The following is a 19387-nucleotide window of genomic DNA, read 5'->3' as shown; positions in this document are numbered from 1 at the left end:
GAAATTTGTAAATTTAATTTGTGAGGCCAGCACCTCTACAGTGTAAGCTGAATGCTGGAACAAACTTGCTCACAGACTGCAATGCTGACTATTAGAGATGGAAGTGATAGACTTGTGGAGGGGAACTGGATCTGTGTGTTTCCTCCTGACCCAGTGTGAAAGTAGAGTAGTGAGGTCAGTTAAGTAATACAGACACAGAGACTGTGTGTATTTGTGTGGCTGGGGCTCTAACATGTTACTGAACACTGCACATGTTGTTTGTTTTTGTTCTTGTTGTGTTAAAGGGGAGTGATAAGCGGTGCCATAACCTCGCAGTATCTACTGGAGAAGTCCAGGATAGTTTTTCAGGTCTGTTGTGGTAACCACTACTTTATTTTAATCCTTGGAACTGTGAATTATACTGGCAGATAATGAATGTAGAAGTAACCGTTAGACCAGTGGTCACCATCCCTGGTTCTGGAGAGCCACACAATCCTGCAGAATTCAACTTTAGTCCAATACTTTAGCCCAATTCTCAAGATCTGGATCAGATGAGTTCAGTCAGGTTTGGAAGTGCTCTTTTCTGGAAGATAGATCTCTAGGAGCAGGGTTGGTGAGCACTGCATTAGGCAGTAGACAAACAGTGTGTAGTTTAGTTTGCTTGTCTAACAGACACATAGTGGACCAAAATTTTGACACCACTAGTGACACCACTGCGCTTCTATTTTGCATTCTTTTCTGATTTAAGTTTTTCAAAGATACAAATAAATCTGCAGGGAACTTTTCCACACCTTCAAAGTTCAATCTTAGAAGTTGGTTGTATTTTCTCCAAACCAAATGATCCCAAACACGTTCAGAGATGTTGAGGTCTGGACTCTGGAGTGGTTAGTCTATTGTTTTGGGAGCACCAGCAGCTTGACCAGAAGAAAGGACAGAAACACTTGTGGATCTGAAGCAAGACTGGAGCTTGATTTTCTTTTGTTTCCTTTGACTCTCCACCTTCTTTAAACATATGGGTTATCTTATATCTCCTCAGAAACATCTCCTGAAAATGAATAACGTGTACTTGATGTCTGTTTTTACTGAAAATTAAATAAAGGCTACTCTCTGTCTTATACACAGTACTGTAATTTGTAGTGAAAAATAGAAGCATTTTCAGTAGTGGTCTCAGACATTCGCTCACCATTTTAACTAAGGCTGAGGCTAACAGTTGCTGGGTGTGTGTGTGTGTGTGTGTGTGTGTGTGTGTGTGTGTGTGTGTGTTTGTGTGGGTAGGCCAAAAATGAGAGGAACTACCACATCTTCTATGAGATGTTGGCTGGACTCCCCGTTCATCAGAGACGAACATTCTACCTACAGGAAGCTGAAACCTATTACTATCTGAACCAAGTAAGCTACACTCACATCTAGTTCTGTTCTGCAGCTTATAGTTAATCAAAGCTGGAATTAGCTGTTTTTGCAAGATTGTTTAAAACTAAACATATATATATCTAAAGAACTCAACACTTTATTTTGAGAGGTCCACTATAGATGTTCTGTAGATGCTCACCTTCTTGTATTTTGCTCAAGATTTAACTAAATATGTTTTAAATGCAAACTTTAACCCCACTAACCCTAGGCTAATAATTTATTTACATGGAACAGCCATGCATGCCATATGTTGTTATTTTCGGGAGATCTCAATCTGCTCAGATTTGTCATCATTTAAAATGTAAATGCAAGTAGAGTTTTGATATCTATCTGATGAAAAACGTATGTAGTAACATGTTGGATTCTAGAGCAGAGTCGGAATTCAACACAACCTCTGTTGTCTAACATGGTTACCCTTAGTGTTCAGCTACACAGTGAAACTTTGTAAAATTTAATAGTTCACATTACAGTGCTGTGCTCTAAACCACACTGACAAGTTGTTTGAGTGGGTTGAAGTTTTGGTGGCATATTTACATGGTGACCGTTGACCTCTAGTGTTTGTTAGCAACATTAGCTCCAGTGCTACACTAAAGAAGAAAAACGTAGACATGTCTTGGCTGATCAACTCATCTTCACTGAACCATTCCTTTAAGTTGAATGTGACAGATTCTATTTAATATAACCCTAAATGTAACTTTAAATCCTAAACCTAATCCCACACCTATCTTTAACTCTAATGTTGGGGTTTCAACTAATGAGTTTCCAAATATAGTATGTTAATAATTTGAGCATCAGAAGATAACCTATAGAGGACTTTCAAAATAAAGTGTGACAAGAATTATCAAAATTCTGTGTGCATATACCGAACAAATACCCAAACAACATGTTCAGCTTTTTTCATTTTATACGTGAAACAAATTGATGTTGCAATGGAAAATAATCATTGTGATTAAAATGCTGATACTAGTAAAGACAGTATTTCATTTACAGTAGAGAAGGAATCTCTGAGAATGAGCTAATGGATCCAGTGTGTATCCTATAGATTAATTAAGTGCCTAAAATTTTGCAGAATTAAATCAGAAACATTGTTTTCATTGCATTTAATGTCTCCTTACTTCATCTCCCTATCAGGGTGGAAACTGTCAGATTGTGGGGAAGGATGACGGAGAGGATTTCTGGCGGTTACAGAGTGCCATGGACATTCTGCGCTTCAGCCCGGAGGACCAGAGCAGTGTCTTCAGAGTACTGTCATCCATACTGCACCTGGGCAACGTCTTCTTCCATAGACTCGAGGTATTACACATACATACCCGGAACGCTTAATGAAATTCACAAATGAAGCTTGTATGTTTGAATAAAAATCCAGCCGAACTGTTCAGAAACTGTATTGAATGTCTGTCTCTCTTTCTCAGACTGAGGTGCAGGAGACAGCGGGGGTAGTGAGTGCTCAGGAGATCCGTGTTGTGGCCGAACTGCTACAGATTTCTCCCGAGGGCCTGCAGAAAGCCATCACCTTCAAAGTCACGGTATGGTTTAGGTACTATTTGTGGATATTTTAACCATTTTTGTCTAATCAAATGCCTTAAAAGAATAGTATAAAATAACCTGTTTTAGACATCTGACCTACAAAATGATCACTGCACAAGTTAGTGACTTTTTGGCTGCCATATTACCATATATACCTTCGCTTTTGTCTGCTTGGTCAAAAACATATGTAAAATTACAAGACAGTATACAACTTTGGTTGGTTGGTTAAATTGCTTAACCAGCACATCTGATTTTTCAGCAGTAGAACATGAGAGGGAGTGTGTTATCACGAAATAACATTGCGGCTGTGATTTGGTCGCAGGCACGAGCCGAAGGCGATAACACACTTCCTCTCTTGTTCTACTGCTTTAATACAACAGTTAAATAAATAAAGTAAGAAATTAATAAACTGGGCAGTGAACGTAGCATTTAATATGTTTTAATGTTCGCAGTTCCTTTCGCCAAATTATAGTTCCTTAACAAGCAGCTTGTTGCTACGTCAGAGTAACGAGCTCCGCCCACTCGCTGCACAGCCGGCAGTTCGTTCTCCGGCTCCTTACACTAAATTCCCAAACTGTCATCACCACTGAGCAGCTTTTCAGTTGGCAGCTGTGACAGAAGAACACAAACAACCTGGAATCAGCCAGAAATAAACCCAATACCATTCGCCAAACGTGTAGTCTGATCTTCAGGGTCTGACCAAATCGGACTGAGCCATAAAACTGCCACAATATCAAGTTTAGCTCAGTTTTGTCAATTTTTGCCAGATCAGTATTAATGTTGTTTTGTTCCAGCCAGTCTGTAAAGCATCTTACAGCCCATTTTGTTTGGCGAATGGTATTGGGTTCATTTCTGGCTGATTCCAGGTTGTTTAGGTGATCTTCTGTCACAGCTGCCGACTGAAAAGCTGCTCAGTGGTGATGACAGTTTGGGAATTTAGTGTCGTCTCATCTTCAGAGTCTGACCAAATCGGCTGTCGGTCAAATGTGATCTTAAAAGTGTCCATTTTCTGTTTGTGGCAAAGTAAGAAGTAAAAACATCCAAATGTCTTGAGCGTCTCCTACAGCTGTCAAAGTCGTTGCTTAGCAGCGTCTCAGCAGAGTGATACAGTGTTTGTAAGTTCAGTAGCCGGAACTAACTGTTGTATAAAATTTAATAAAGCATTGATTAGACAAACCAGGTATTGGATGAGAACTACAAATAATACAGGGCTTCTTCGAGGAGAAGTTTGGAAAAAACATTTATTTTTGGGTTTAATTAATTAATTACAAATATTATTTGTATTTATTCTGATATCTGTTGTGCAGATATCACCCAATTCAATGCTGCCCTCATATCTTCCCAACACATTCACTGAAATACTTGATGGATCACCTAATGATCACTTAATAGTGGGTGAAATGCCACAGCAGCAAGTACTTCTATTTTAGCTTGCACTGTGTTTCTCTTTTATCTTGCTGTATAAGCAGCCTTTTTTTAGCTGTTTTTAACTGTTTCAGTAACTGTGTGAGGATACAGTCACCAATTACTGGTACAGGGCCAATACATGCACCACAGTGTAAACTGGAATAATAATATCATGATGTATCTTTTGCTGTTTTTAGAATTATAACTTTGACAAGTTACATTTATTCACCAATGTAATGTTAGCTGGCTTGGAAGCTATTAGCATATATGCTAGCAGGGCGAGTTGTTTTTGCTTTCATTTTTACTTTCTCAAGAGAAGATGTTCATTTTGCTTGACTCCACACATGATTATAAGAAACTGTAGGCATTTATGTGATTTATCACTTTGTAAAGAGCTTTGGCAGGTTTACGTCTGCTAACTCCAAAGCTGTAGTGCCATATGTGTCTATGACAGTATCAGTCTGGTTTTATAATTTAGACCTAGCTTTATACTTGATTTACCTGATCAATTACTGAATATTGTACTGTATCATGTTCTAAATGCTGTATCATCGACACTGGCATGACAAATGCCATGCAGCTGATGGTCCAGTAAAACTAGGCTTGCCTGGTCTTCTCTTATGAGTAAAAACCACTTACTGCCCTGATAGATTTCTCAGGTGCCTAAGACTTTAGCACAGTACTGTAATTCCAAACTTCATGCCTTTTTGAATACCGGATTAAGTAAACTAATACTTAGATGAATTTGGAAAGCTATAAATATATAAATGATTCTGCAGCTTTCATCTAGATGGATTCCAGTAACTAAGCTTAATCTCCCAGGCCTGGCGTTGTGGAACCCTTTGTAACTCAATCAGGGTTTGCTAACAGGCCTGAGTAATGTTGGCACTCAGGAACTCTTATCGTTTTATCAAACCAAGACGTTCGAGGATTAAGAAAGTCTAACTTCATTAAAGTCTTATTACGCATATAAGAAGCTTAGCGGGTCCATTATGTCTCTGTGAAAAGATCCCTTCATTAGATCTTTCGAGGAACATTTAGCTAATGAAGGACAATGACTCATGACTGTAGAAGTGAGTACATTCACTTGGTATCCTTTTCACTAGAGAAGTAGAAATATCTAAATCTCGATGGAAGTTTGTGTTCATTTACAAGGCAATATATATTTATGTTTTGGTTAATATGTAGGTCTTTCAGTCAATACACGTGTAGATGATTTCCAGGCAAAAAATGGTGTTTGATTTGATATAATATACTGGGCCGTTCTTTAATTGATCCCGGCTCTGCCTACAAATATGTTCCTTCATAGCAGCTGTTGCTGGGTTCGGAAAGGATATTGACAAATATCTCATTCAGAATAATGAGTTACTGTATCGCACAACTTGGTTTGTGTCAAAACAGATAAAATTAGTGCACTGTATGTTTCAAATTACATCTATTTTCTACGTGTCTCTCCATCACTGTCACTGTTATTGAGATAGCTTGAGGCAACACAATCACATGCCTTCTGTTTTTTGTTGTAATGACTGTATTGATAGCAAGTACAATGGGGGAAATATTGTTGCCAAATCCCTCATATTATATTTCACCCATATTATGAAAAAAAAATCTTTCTTTTTTAAATGAATGGGCTTGTTATAGTAAAATATGGTTGTAGGTTGAAAATGTTCCATAGCTGGAAAGCCTGTTTTGGTGAAAACCAGCTCATTTACATAGATCTACTTATTCCACCTTCAGCAGTTTAGCTCCTCCCATTCACATGGAAGTTATATGGAGTGTTTCAGCCTGAACGGCAGCCAATCAGAACAGAGGTCATTTACGTCAGTCTTGAAGACGCAGTAACAGAACAGTCTGTTTAATTTGAAGGGATAAAGAAAATTTCTGACTGTTTTTTTGGTGCATAAACCCTACAAACGCTATACGTGGACTTACAATATAATACAAGAAAAACACAGAATATGGGACCTTAAAGCCAAGCTACAGTAGTTAGTTTTGTGGGTTACAATGTTAACTTAGCTAGCATCATTAAAGCAGCTGGAGCTGGTGACCTTTCTGCTGTTTAGCCCACCAATTGAATAGTTGTTCCCCATAATTTGAATACTCAAGTATTTATTTGTTACGTTGGTATTTGGTTCTCTTCACAAATTTTGTCTTTGTTTAAGCCACAAAAATTGGAAATGCATTTCATCAGCATAGGCCTTCTGATTGAACAGTTACTACTTATAACCTACATGGAAAATGTAAAAGAATAAATAAATTATAGCTACTTTATTTGAGCGCAAACTGCAGCACTTTCCACAAAGCTAAAAGAGCAGAGATACCTCCGAAATCACATATGGGAGTTTTCTTATTGGACAGTAAGAAAGTTGCTCAGTGCAAAATCTATTATAAGACATCGGTTTAGCATGAATTCACAACAATAATTTCAGTATATTTGAATACTTGTTCAGAAATGTCAGTGCATTTTCACAGTCTGTGAAATGCTGTCCAAGCTAGGTCTGTTATTCTTTAATACCTTAATTACACAGCAAACATATAAAACAGAAATCATTTGAAATTAATAACACATATTTTGACAAAGTTGTATGAATTGTGTGCTGTTGTTAAACTCACCAATGGTAACTGTGAATGAATGCATTTGTGTCTGGAGCATGAACAGCTCAGTTTTATTTAAAAATATAAAATAAAAAATTGCATGCTTACAGTACAGCCCAGTCAAATGTATGAAACAAATACAACACCCGTGTGAAAAAGTAAATGCTCCCTTACACCTTATAACTGGTTGTGCCCCTTTTAGCTGCAACAAATTCTTCTTATAACTGGAGCTCAGTCTTTCGCCTCACTGTGGAAGAATGTTGGCCATCTCTTCTTAGCAGAATTGCTTTAATTCAGCAACATTTGGGGGCTTTCAAGCATTAACTGCCCCTTTAAGGTCCTGTCAAAGACTCGTAATGAGCCATTCAGAGGTGGACTTGCTCTTGTGCTTCTGATCGTATTCTTGCTGCACAGCCCAATTTCGCTTGAGCCTCAGATCACATACTGATGACCAGACATTCTCCTGCAGGATTTCCTGGTAGAAAGCAGAATTTATGGTTCTTTCAATTACCCGAGTTGCTCAGGCGCTAAAGCTGCAAAGCATCCTCCTACCATCACACTACCACCACCATGTTTCACTGTTGGTATGATGTTCTTTTTGTGGAATGCTGTATCATCAGTCCACAGAGCATTATTCCAGAAGACTTGAGGATTATCATGGTGTCTTTTGGCAAATATGAGACCAAACTCTTGGTTAGCAGTGGTTTTCCTTTTGCAGCTCTCGCATGCAAACAGTTTTTGCCCAGTCTCTTTCTAATGGTGGGGACATGAACGCTGTCTTTATCTGAGGTGAGCGAGGCCTGCAGCTCGTTAGATGTTCCTCTGGGTTCTTTTGTGAATTGTGGATGAGTCATCGATGTGCTCTTAGAGGAGTTTTGGTAGGCTGGCCACTTCTGGGAAGATTCCCCACTGTTCTACGTTTTCTCCATTTGTAGATAATGGCTTTCACTGTGGTTCACTGGAGTCCCAGAGTACCAGAAATGGTTTGGTAGCCTTTTCCAGGCAGTCATATTTCAATAACACTTCTTCAGAATTTCTTTTAATGAATGCATAGTGTGCTGCTTGTGGAGACCTTTTAGCCTCTTTGCTGAAAAGGTTCAGCAAGTCTAGCAGTAAGCACGCCTGGGTGTGTCTAGTTTCAATAACCCTAGTTATCAACTAAATTTGGTCAGTTTGTTCATTGAGTAACTAAGGGGCAGTTATTTTTTTTACAGAGAACCAGGATCACCTTTTTCCTTCAATAAATGAAATGATCATTTAAAAACTGTATTTTCTGTTTACGCAAGAAAACAGAAACAGAAATAGAAGAAATACTTTTTCCACACTGTATAGATCATGCTAGATTTTATGGCTTACAGTTCACCCTCTGACTTTAATATTCAGTAAATCACAGTGAAATGTGGTGTTACTTGTAATCTTTATATATCTAACAGTGAGATGCACACATGCATGTGTCACGCTGACCATCTTGCTCATTTAATAAATAAAGCTCGGCTATCCAGAGGCCACAAGTTTTGGGTTTACACCTCTATCAGTCTGAATCAACTGTCACCTAAACCTGTATCAGTTCCACATGCTCTGTGTGTGCGTGCGCATGGCTGATATGTAATCCAGGCCAATCCCTAACTTCTGGGTTTGGGTTGCCTTCTTAAGCTGTAAATAAAAAATGCTACCCTTGATTCTTACCAACCTCTTGTTCTAGTTTTAACTGTATTTCTAGGAGCATAATTTGAAAAATATTTTCCAAGATTTGCTCATTTTTTTCTGCTTTGTGTTACTGACACTGAAATTGATTGGTTGTTTTAAATGCCTGCTAATCATTTGGTTTTGATATATTCATATGCAGGAGGCGATGAAAGAGAAAATATATACTCCTTTGACTGTAGAGAGTGCTGTGGATGCCAGGTTAGCGCATATATTCACCACCCACTTCTACCACTCACTGGCCATTTAAAAAGCTCCACCTACCTTGTAGGTTCACCATATGGGTGTACAATTACAGACTGTCCCATCTGTTGCTACAGTTAATCATTCCCTTCTACTTCATTCGTCACTGGTCAGTTTCTGGTGATGGCTAGGCATAATATTGGATGGAAGTAAAAAAAAATAAATAACAGCTGTCTATAGCTCATGCACTGTACCTTCACATTTGAGAGATTTTTCCCATCTAACGGCAATGAAGCAATGAAATGAGCCGACTTGCAAGCTGATGGTTTCACCTAAGCGTCTAAATGTTGACGTGGAATTACCTTCTATTCCTATAGAAAGCTGACAATAACAATAATTCCATATGTGAAATTGCTCTTTTAATCAACTACAACATAAACAGAATGTGACAAGATATAAGTTCAAATAATTGCTGAATAACTATGTAAAACGGCCAAATACAAAGTGAAAAAAGTATATATTAAGTTTGAAGTGTCAGTGTACAGCAGCTATAGCACAACCCTTTAGCTTGGTGCTAACATAATACTGCAAATCCCCTAAAGGTACTAATAGAAAATAGCATTATTGCAGTGGTGGAATACAGATAAATACTTGCTTCTTATAAATAAAAGTTTCTGCCGTGCTCACATTTTGACTCTCAGTTTAAACAAAATTACATGCAATGTTTTATAATGGATTTGAGCATGTCTTAATGTCTCGGCCAATCAGATTTTAGAACCTGACCCCAACAAGTACTGACTTCAAGGTGTGGGAAGGCGAAACTGGCCATTGCAGATTTATTACCCCTAGTGGATAACGGATGTATTGTGCAGTTCACTACATTTAATCCGTTAAATGGCGTTATTGTATTGATATTATATGTATTAATTATCATATTTGAGTTTTTTTAACAAAGTCCAACTTTTTAAATATAATTTCTCAGCTTTACAGCGCAATACACAGTACATTTGCACAGTACTAAATCAGACCCATCTTAGCCAAATTGCGTATTTCTCACAACTTATTGGTAGCACTATTGTTCTCGATCCCACAGAAGCCCAAAATAATCAGGCATTTTTAGCAGCAAGTCAGTCAATGTGGATGCCAAAAATAAAACCTTATTACGACGCCTTTTGAATGGGTGGAAGTGGAGGGCTTAGCCCTGCCAACCCATTCATACCATCCATCAGCTGTTGTTTTACGCACATCAGTGAAAAAACACACAAAAATAACCAAACATCAGCGGCTGTGTGGACAAAAACTGAAGACCAATGAACGGGCTAGAGGATGGCTTAAACAAGTTTTGAATGGAAAAAGAGGGGCTACAGTCCCTAAGTGTAGACCAGGAAGGTGGAGCTATGAGGTAGAGGGTTCCAATAAACACTCAAGCCAAAATACAGCCACACAAAGATACACATCCATGAGGCACTACCACCAATAATGATTTGACCTAATGCATTAATAATGAGTAGCCGTAGTAGTTAATGGCTTTTTATTGACCCTTTTTTGTTGTCTCCTGCCATAGAGATGCTGTTGCCAAGATCCTCTATTCCTTGCTCTTTTGTTGGCTAACGGAGCGGATCAATGGTCGTGTTTACCCCAGGAATGAGGCGCTATCCATATCCATATTGGATATATATGGGTTTGAGGTACATGAGCGCATTCATTCACATGCAAATACACACTGTCTTACAGAGATATACAGTCATACTCAAACATTTGGATACATCAAATGGTCTAAGTGAAAATAGGTTAACACATCCTCTACAGAGAACACAGTTATTGAATTTTTCTGCAAATCGTATTGCACAATTTCTTATTAACATATCGTTGCTGTTGGAAGAAAACTGAAAAGTTTTTCAGTTTTGACATAATTTGAAAATGTTCTTTACATTGTGTGTAAATTTCATGATGAATGGACCAAAATAAACGGCCCAAAATGACTTGGAAAAAATCCTGGTTCCATTGACTTACATCAAGAGTAAAGTGTGTTTTTTCCTTGTCCTGTAAAGTTACCGTTTTGGAGACACAAGGTTTTGTTCTGACAGCAGCGATATATAAAATTAAAATATAAAAAGTGCCATAACTTTGCACAGACCACATTTTATGGTTTTTTTTCCCACTAATATGGTAAATGCAGCAAATAAATTGTTACTGTGCATTAAAATATGCAGGAGTGTGTTAGGTAGAGGACGTATTAACTTAATTTCACAAAATGTGTCATTTGACCAGGGGAGCCTAAACTCAGCTCGCATTCAGCTCTTTTTACGAGCGACTCTGTGTTTGTATTTTTCAGGAGTTAACATTTAACAGCTTTGAGCAGCTTTGCATCAACTACGCCAACGAGACGCTCCAATACTTCTTCACAAAAATCATCCTAAAGCAGGAACAGGTGAGGGCCACCTACTCTCACAGCAGTTTAATGTAAACGTTAATGCCTTAAACTGCCTGGTCACGTCTAACACCTTTTACGATGCTACCTAAAAGAGTGTTCCAGTGTTTTTCAACCTAATGTTGCATGTGTGTTGCATGGTCAGGCGGTAATTTCAATTCTCACAAAAACTTAAAACTCACTTATAAAACAAGCCAAGGGCAAGCTACTCAAACGTTTGAATTATGTGACTATATGACATAAAATCCTAACCATTTCAGTTGTTAAACCCCTTAAAATCCAGGCTGTTTACATACTAAGGCTTATTATTCAGTAACTACAGGGACTTCAATGCAAACTGGTTGAGCTGTTCTTAGGCTATAGAAGTGTGTGATAAAACTTTGGCCTGCCAAGGCCTTTTAAGGGGTTAACACTACATACATGAGAGAATACCTTAGCAGACATGAGAGAATATCTTAGCAAAGCCTTGTTCATTAAGTTTTATCCAATGGTCATACATTGAAACAACCGAGGAAAAAGTCAGTTTTGGTCACTTTTGCTTTTAACTTCTTTCTGCAGGCCCTCTAGTGGCCATTCTGCAAGCTGAAATATTTTCTACATTAATGTGACTATTAGCTCTAGGCCTTCAATTTGAGCCATAAATGTCAAAAGTTCAGTAGAAACCCACCTCTCTGATAATGCTAAATTTTGCTAGCATCCCTGTGGGATCCTAGAACTTTGTTAACACTAAGCTAACAGCGATACACATGGACGTTTTGTCTGTGAGATGTTTGAAGCTCCTAAAAAACATTTCTTGGTTTAATTGAAGTTTGCAGTAGAAATATTAGCATATACCTTGTAGCGGTTTCATAGTGACTTTTTCACTGTTCTTTTCCGTTTCTAAGAACCCACTGATTAGGCTGGTGCTCATATTGTCATAAAGTGGCGTATCTAGAACTTCCAGAAGGCCTAGAGTGACCTTTTTTGATCCCGGCTATTGGAAAGAAAAACGTGGTTGGTTGATTCCTCTGTCAGTTCGTGATTTTGCTGATCGTTAATCTAACATGTTAGGACTTCTCTTCAGCTCCTGAAGCCCTGACCAGTAGGAGAGCTCGCTTAGCTATATTTATCTAGACACCATTGAGATAAACTATTTCTGATTGGTCAGTTTTCTGCTCTGCATTTGAAGAATGTAACCCTTTTGTTTCCATTTAAAAAACTGCTCAATGAAATAAACGTAGTACTGTAATAGTTGCAGAGTTTAAAGCCTTCTCTAAAGACCTACAAGGCCCAAAGGGTTCCCCTCTGATCAGATTAAACAGGACACTGCTGAGCTTGTGTGTGTAATGTATTTTGACTCTGTATTGAGCTGCTAGCGAGCAATGGGGGTGAAAGGAGAGGAGTACAAAATGGCATTTAAACATGATAAAGCCACTTCTGTAAATGTTGTAACTCCTTATTCACCTATAAATGTACAAACCCAGTACACTTATGGTTTTGTGAATCATAAACATTTCCGTCAAACTATATTCCACCAGCATTACTGAAGAACAAATATGTATATTTTAGCTGAGGGACCTCAAACAGGCAGCAATGGCATTTTATGGCCACTGTGGAAAGGGGCTAAGTATCTGTGGCGATCAGGCCGGAGCCTCTGAAGACTATGTTGGAAACAAATGGCCACAAGATTTCCCTCTAAAAGAACAAATTATAGAAATTTAAGCCTTAATTAGCAAATGGCTTTTCTGCAGAACTGACAAAAATGTGTTTTTCATGGAATTCAGCAACTGCTCATTGGCTTATGTTATAAGTGAGTTCTTAGTCACTTTGTAAGGACAGGAAAACATTTTAAAAGTATTGTGTGTGGAAATCAGACAAACAAGTACCCTTTTTTATTATTTAAACCTTGACAACTCGTCCCAGTCGTATTAAAGAGTTGACCCAGTTGGAAATGAAGGTGTCTCTTAAATGTCCTCCCTCACATTCACTCACTTTACGCTCGTATACGCTCTGCCTGTGTAGGAGGAGTATGTACGAGAGCAGATCGGATGGAGGGAATTGTCTTTCACTGACAACCAGGCGTGTATAGACCTCATTGCTGCGAAGCCTCATGGGATATTCCGCATTCTCGACGACCAAAGTAGCTTTCCTCAGGTAATATCTTTACCCTCTTTACCACTAAACTAAATCATCTGTAGGCCTGGATGTGTATTTAGGTGTATTTAAGTATACATAAAATGTTTGTCACTTGCATTTAAAGAGGGAATCTCACTCCAGTCGCATGTCTGTGGTTGATGTACACTGTCTATTGAATGTTTATGGACACCTACTTTTTAAAAAAAAAAAAAAAAATGAATAAGCATGTTTTCTTTGTCAGTTTGCAGCAGTTTAACATATTAAAGAACGATAAGATTTGTTTTGAGAAAAATAAAATGAATCAGTAAATATTTAAACAGTTAATCTAAAAAAACAAATAGCATATCAGTCATATGAAAAAAAAAGATTGGTCAAAATCCATGTTTTGCTAATTTTATAAGTGAAAAGACAATGACTGTTTATTTGCTACATTAAAAAAAATAATTTGGGAATAAAGTAAAATGTGACCTGTGCAAAAATTGCGGTAAAGTATGTTTAAATAGAAACTGTGCACTAAAATGTGCAAAAAATGCCATATTAAAATTGATCATTTTACTTATTTTCACTCATTTCACTGGGGGTGTTCTAACTTTAGCATGCAACTGTATAGCAGCAAAAACTGCTTCAGCTGGTGTAAAAAAGGAGCTGATGAGGATAAATGTGCAAGTCAGTTGTATTAAATGAAATAAAATGAAATGAAGTAAAATAAAATGAAACGAAATGAAAATAAATAAATAAATAAATAAATAAATAAAAGTTAACACGTCCATGAGACAATAAAGAAAGAAAGACACAAACCTGGAAAACATAGAACTGAACTAACACAGCAAAACACGAAGCAAAGCAAAACACATAGACTAAAGAGCTGAGAAAACTCATTACAGGGCAGCATTACGAACAAAACAAAGGTGAACATCATGATAAAGGGAGGAGCCTAGAGAGAAACAAGGAAATAAGACTTACTCAGAGACACTTGTCAAATAAAATGGATGTTTGTATCCACCAGGTGAAAAAGCAGACATGATATGCATGTCATATTTTGGCTTAGAGTTGACTTCTCACATTTTTGAATGACAGAACTCAAAATAATCATATAATAATAATTTATTGTTTTTTTAATAAATAATCAAAATAATCGTTTTCTCAAAATATTGCCTTAATGTTAGGAGAACGTCATAAACATCATAAAATATGTATACTCGTCAAAGAGTAGTAACTCTTTTTTTAAAAAATTAAACCAAAAAAGTCAAAATCACAGGAAAAAGAGTCCTTTAAGTACTTAAGTCAAAATACTGAGAAGACAAGTCACTTAAGTCATTTAAAGTTATTTAATTTTTTCTTCTATTTCAAATACTGCATCATTTCTGTTTATTTGCTGAGTGTTACACATCAGAATCTTTTTTCAATATGTTAAATTCAACAAATAAACAGTAATTGTGCATTAAAAAGACATTTGTTCTCTGTAGAGGATACATTGACTTATTTTTGCTTAAAAAAACAGCAAAGACTGGAGAAACCAAACCTATGATTGTCCCCCTCAATATCACAGAATGTCTGTAGGTAAAAGTGTATATATTGGTGCCCCCAAACTTCTGACTGGTATCATTTTGACTTTTGTATGTCTTATTTCTGCCAGGCCACTGACCACACCTTCCTTCAGAAGTGCCACTATCACCATGGCAACAATCCCCTCTACTCCAGGCCAAAAATGCCACTGCCAGAGTTCACTGTGAAGCACTACGCAGGCCGAGTGACTTACCAGGTACAGACAATAACACAACACCACATACTGCCGCACTCTTAGGTACAACATGCATATCACTGCTGTCAGAAGTAAACCTTGTATCTCCAGTTTCGTCGTTTTTCAGTTTTTGACATGATTTGAAAATGTCTGTTGTCCTTTACATTGTGTGCAAATTTCATGATGAATGGACCAAAAAAAGGGCCCAAAATAACTTGGAAAAAAGTCTGGTTCCATTGACTTACATTAAAAGTAAGGTATGTTTTTTCCTTCTCCTGTAAAGTTACCATTTTGGAGATATGAGGTTTTCTTCTGACAACAGCGATATAGTAGTTTGCTATGCAGCAAGTTGTCTTACATTTTCAGTGTGTAAGGAATGTATGGAAATAAATCATTATGAACTCACATATTTATGTTTTTAATCACTGACAATCAGCAAATTTCACATGAAAAGGCACCTAAAAAGACCTTAAAAACACAAAAGACCATTCTTAAAGGCAATGTGAATTTTTTTACCTTCGTAGTTCATGTACCTGATCATATTTAGCACGATTCGTCATATCATTTTAAAGACAAAATTCTTCGTTTCATATAATATTCCATTAAATGTAAGGAACTCTACAACATCTTAGATTTGGCTACGTGACTGTGCAGCAGTGGGCGGGGAAAAATAATATTAACCAAAAATGCCACCTTTTATCTCCACCTCCCACCGCCCCACCTATCGTCCTGTGAAAACACTCAGCTGGTGAAGACATCCTCCCTAATACCAGTTTCTGATTCATGTTGGCTTGTAACTCTTCATTATAGCTAAGGTGTAAGTAGTCTGGACTCAAAGGCCCAATCCCTTTTCACCCCTCTCTTCTAACACTTAGCCCTTAGCCTTCCGTTTTGTGTGTTCACGTCTAGGGGGTAGGGTGTCCCGATTCTTGCTGGGATAGAGTGGGAGGGCGAAGTGTTAGGGCTACATGACCCTCCAAACAGAGTGTTATGAGAAAAATAAATAAAAACCACCAAGATGGCTGAACAAGCGACCAAAGAAACTTGCGAATGTGTAAATTTTTAAAAATTACAATAATCGCTGTATTATCTTAGTTTAATGTCGTTTCAATGTATTATGGAAGTTTTCTTCTTAACAAGCATAAAAAATCTAGTAGTATCTAGTAGTAGCTGATATCTCGGTTGCTAGCTAGCTAAATTTCCCTTTCCATCTTAAATGGTGCACCAGTTACATTCAGCTTTCTCTGAAGAATTAGCAGTGGGCGATAATAAATAATTGCCCCCCCTCCTCTTTGAAATCATGTGATGCCCTAAATGTAACTAAAGCCCAGCAGTGAGGTTGCTGAACTTCCTCTGCTGTCACTGCAGACTGGCAGGGTCGCCTACAGAGCAGCACTAGTAGCTGTTAATGAAGTAATGCTCTTTTTATTTGAGGGTCCCATTTCATAGGGAGGATTTCAACCACTACTTTTTGTGACTCAGTTCCAAGGGGCAAGGAGACACTCGAAACAAGGTGTAGGGGTAAACATAAGAAATGGGGTTGGGCCAAAGATGTACAGTGAAGCCAGATGCTCGATGAGAAGAGTATTATATCCATTTACATGGAGGAATTAATTATTTATAAAATACATTTTGCTTGTGCTACTCTTATGAATTTATTAAAAGGTTGTGCACCAACTAAATCAGTGGTACTTGTTTGTGTGAATAGTTAGTTAGTTAGTTAATTAGAGTTGATATGTACTGTTTAGGGGGCCTGAATGAATGAGCTGTTGTTTCTTAGGTCCACAAGTTTCTGGATAAGAATTATGATCAGGTTCGGCAAGAGGTCCTGGACCTGTTCGTTCAGAGCCACAACAGGGTGAGTGTTCGTCAGTATGTGTGCAGAACATACAGAAGGTATTCACATTGCTGTGCAAGTCAGAGACCACCTTTCATTTGTTTCATTTCCAGGTAAAACAGCCATCAAGTGAAATATATTAATTTTACAACTATAGAAAAAGGCATATAACATATATTTAACCGAAAATTACACAGAAGCCTTAACAACTAAATGTAACATCACATTTCCCAGTATAATATGTTCACTCTTTGCCTTTATAACAGCTTCCATTCATTCAGGACATTAATTTTTTAAAAGAAATCTGCAGGGATACTTTTTCACACCTCCAAAGTTCAGTCTTAGAAGTTGCTTGCTTTTTCTGCTTCTTGTGATCCAAATAATCCCAAACACATTCAGTGATGTTGGGGTCTGGACTCTGGGGTGGTCAGTCCATTGTTCAGCTGCTTTGTTTGATGTGTCCGTCTCCTTTTCTCAGTGAGGTTCTTCTTGACCGCTACACATCCTTTCAGACCCACAGCGCTGAGTCGTCTTCTCACAGTGGAAGGATGGACAGAAACACCTGTGGATGTTTTCAGATCTGCAGCAGCTTGATTTTCTCCTCTCTCTCACAGATGAAAGCTTTAAGCGCTGTTTATCTGATGGGGGCAGTTTTGGTGTTTACCAGGTCTTCCAGGTGGCTGATAAGTTTTTCAATTCTACAGTTTTACATACTCCTGTTTTTTCGTTATTCTGCAAGTAGGTTATCTTATATCTAATCTCAGAAATATCTCCTGAACAAATTCCCATTTTAATTGGAAATTAAGTAAATGAAGGGTGGTCTCTGACTTTTGCACATAACAGTATTTGCATTTATTTAAGGCTTTGGTTCAACTGTGTGTTTGTGTCCAGATGATCTCCAATCTCTTCATAAAGCATGCTGAGATGCTGAACCAGCAGAAAGGGGGAATGAGGAGGGACAGCACAGTGACCCGGCGATATCAGCCCTCCACCGTTGCTGCCAAGTTCCAGCACTCTCTACAGGAGCTCCTGGACAAGATGGAAAGGTCACACACACACAGATGCATACACAAATACTGACACACGTATCACACAAAATGAAATTTATGTATAGTCCTACTTTTTTCTGTAATAGTACTTAATGAATTAAGTGTTACTTTTAGCAATATTATCAATGGTTATTGTTACTCGTTAAAAAACATTTTGATAGCATCAAATTATTGGAAGCAAATGCAGTCAGAAATGATTTTACGTACATCACAAATGTTCAAATACTTTTTGGGGCCACTGTACCAACTCCTATAACACTCACCTTGGACACACCCACTTGATAATCTGATAATCAATTTTTGATTGGATAGAGCTTCGTCAAGCAATCAAGCAAGCACAAGCCTATTTCACATCACTAGCAACGTGAGACATCTGAGATGATGTGCGTGGACATAGACAGTCCATAGAAAATCTCTGATTTTGACTTTAAAGCAGCAGTTCAGCAAAAATTCCATCTTACCCCGTCGATCAGCTGAGATTTATTTGTTGTTTGATGTTTGCTTCTTTAGTTTTGCACTAAAGCTGCGAGGCTAATGTAGCTAACAAGTAATAGAATAATATTAATGTAAAACTTTCCTAACAGAAGGCATGAAGGCAGGAAACAGTGTTTCATGATAGCTTGTAGACTTGTGGTATATCGCCAATTGAGGAAGCTATCATTGGGGGAGGGGGGCACTATTCTACAACACCAGCACACTGTCTGAGGCTGGTTAAGATCCTCTTAATCCACATCCGCGGCAGCTTTCTCAAGTAACCTGTTTCAGTACTGTAGATAATGTCCTAAATCACGCTCCCTGCCGTTCGTTCTTAATCTGGATAAAATAAACATGCTCAGAAACGTGTCCCCTATCAGAAGCCAACTTTGTTCTTGATATGGTTTGGTAGTTTTCGCTATAAATTTAATAAACTGTGGGTTTTCAGACTCATGTTGAAATAATAAAATGGCTAAAACTTAACCACACCACTACCCCCCCTTTTTCAGGAGACCTAAAATTTTTTCTTTTTCATTTCACTATTAATGTCACAACTCATTGTTTATTGATGATCATACAAATATAAGGTGATATGGTACCACAACCACCCAACTCCCCTCCAAACACCACCCTCTCCCAAATCAGCTCTCAATATATTGTAAAAATTGTGACCTTTGTTTCCATGAATGGTTTTGTTTGTTTTTTTTAAATTTGCTGTGAGTCTTTCTGAGTTGGAGTGATCCATGAGGAGGTTAAGCCAATGCTTTATTCCATTAGTCCATCCAGTTCAGCAGTATAACTATTTTTGGCAATGGTAAGTGATATTAATATAAAGGATTTGAGGTGATTGGGTGCTGGATTTTAAGACATTCATGTTTTGTGAGTGAAGGTGTTTGGTTGAGTTGAGGGCTGCAGCACGGCTTTATCGTTTTAAC

The 19387-nt window shown here is 37.8% G+C and overlaps 1 protein-coding gene across 1 annotated transcript in view; it reads left to right on the top strand.

Annotated features, from left to right (window-relative positions):
* The window catches only part of myo15ab (myosin XVAb), an 87352-nt gene that overhangs the window by 14726 nt on the left and 53239 nt on the right, over nt 1–19387 (top strand). The window contains exons 14-24 of the mRNA XM_036557268.1: nt 285–348; nt 1255–1368; nt 2521–2682; nt 2802–2915; nt 8765–8823; nt 10370–10493; nt 11141–11236; nt 13238–13369; nt 14988–15113; nt 16873–16950; nt 17821–17975. Of these exons, the coding sequence (XP_036413161.1) occupies nt 285–348; nt 1255–1368; nt 2521–2682; nt 2802–2915; nt 8765–8823; nt 10370–10493; nt 11141–11236; nt 13238–13369; nt 14988–15113; nt 16873–16950; nt 17821–17975 (1224 nt within the window). The remainder of the gene's footprint in view (nt 1–284; nt 349–1254; nt 1369–2520; nt 2683–2801; nt 2916–8764; nt 8824–10369; nt 10494–11140; nt 11237–13237; nt 13370–14987; nt 15114–16872; nt 16951–17820; nt 17976–19387) is intronic.

The sequence above is a fragment of the Colossoma macropomum genome, unplaced genomic scaffold, assembly GCF_904425465.1.
Source record: "Colossoma macropomum unplaced genomic scaffold, Colossoma_macropomum, whole genome shotgun sequence".
Taxonomy (NCBI): domain Eukaryota; kingdom Metazoa; phylum Chordata; class Actinopteri; order Characiformes; family Serrasalmidae; genus Colossoma; species Colossoma macropomum.
Note: the sequence above shows the minus strand (reverse complement) of the source record. Positions and strands in the feature narration are given on the sequence as shown.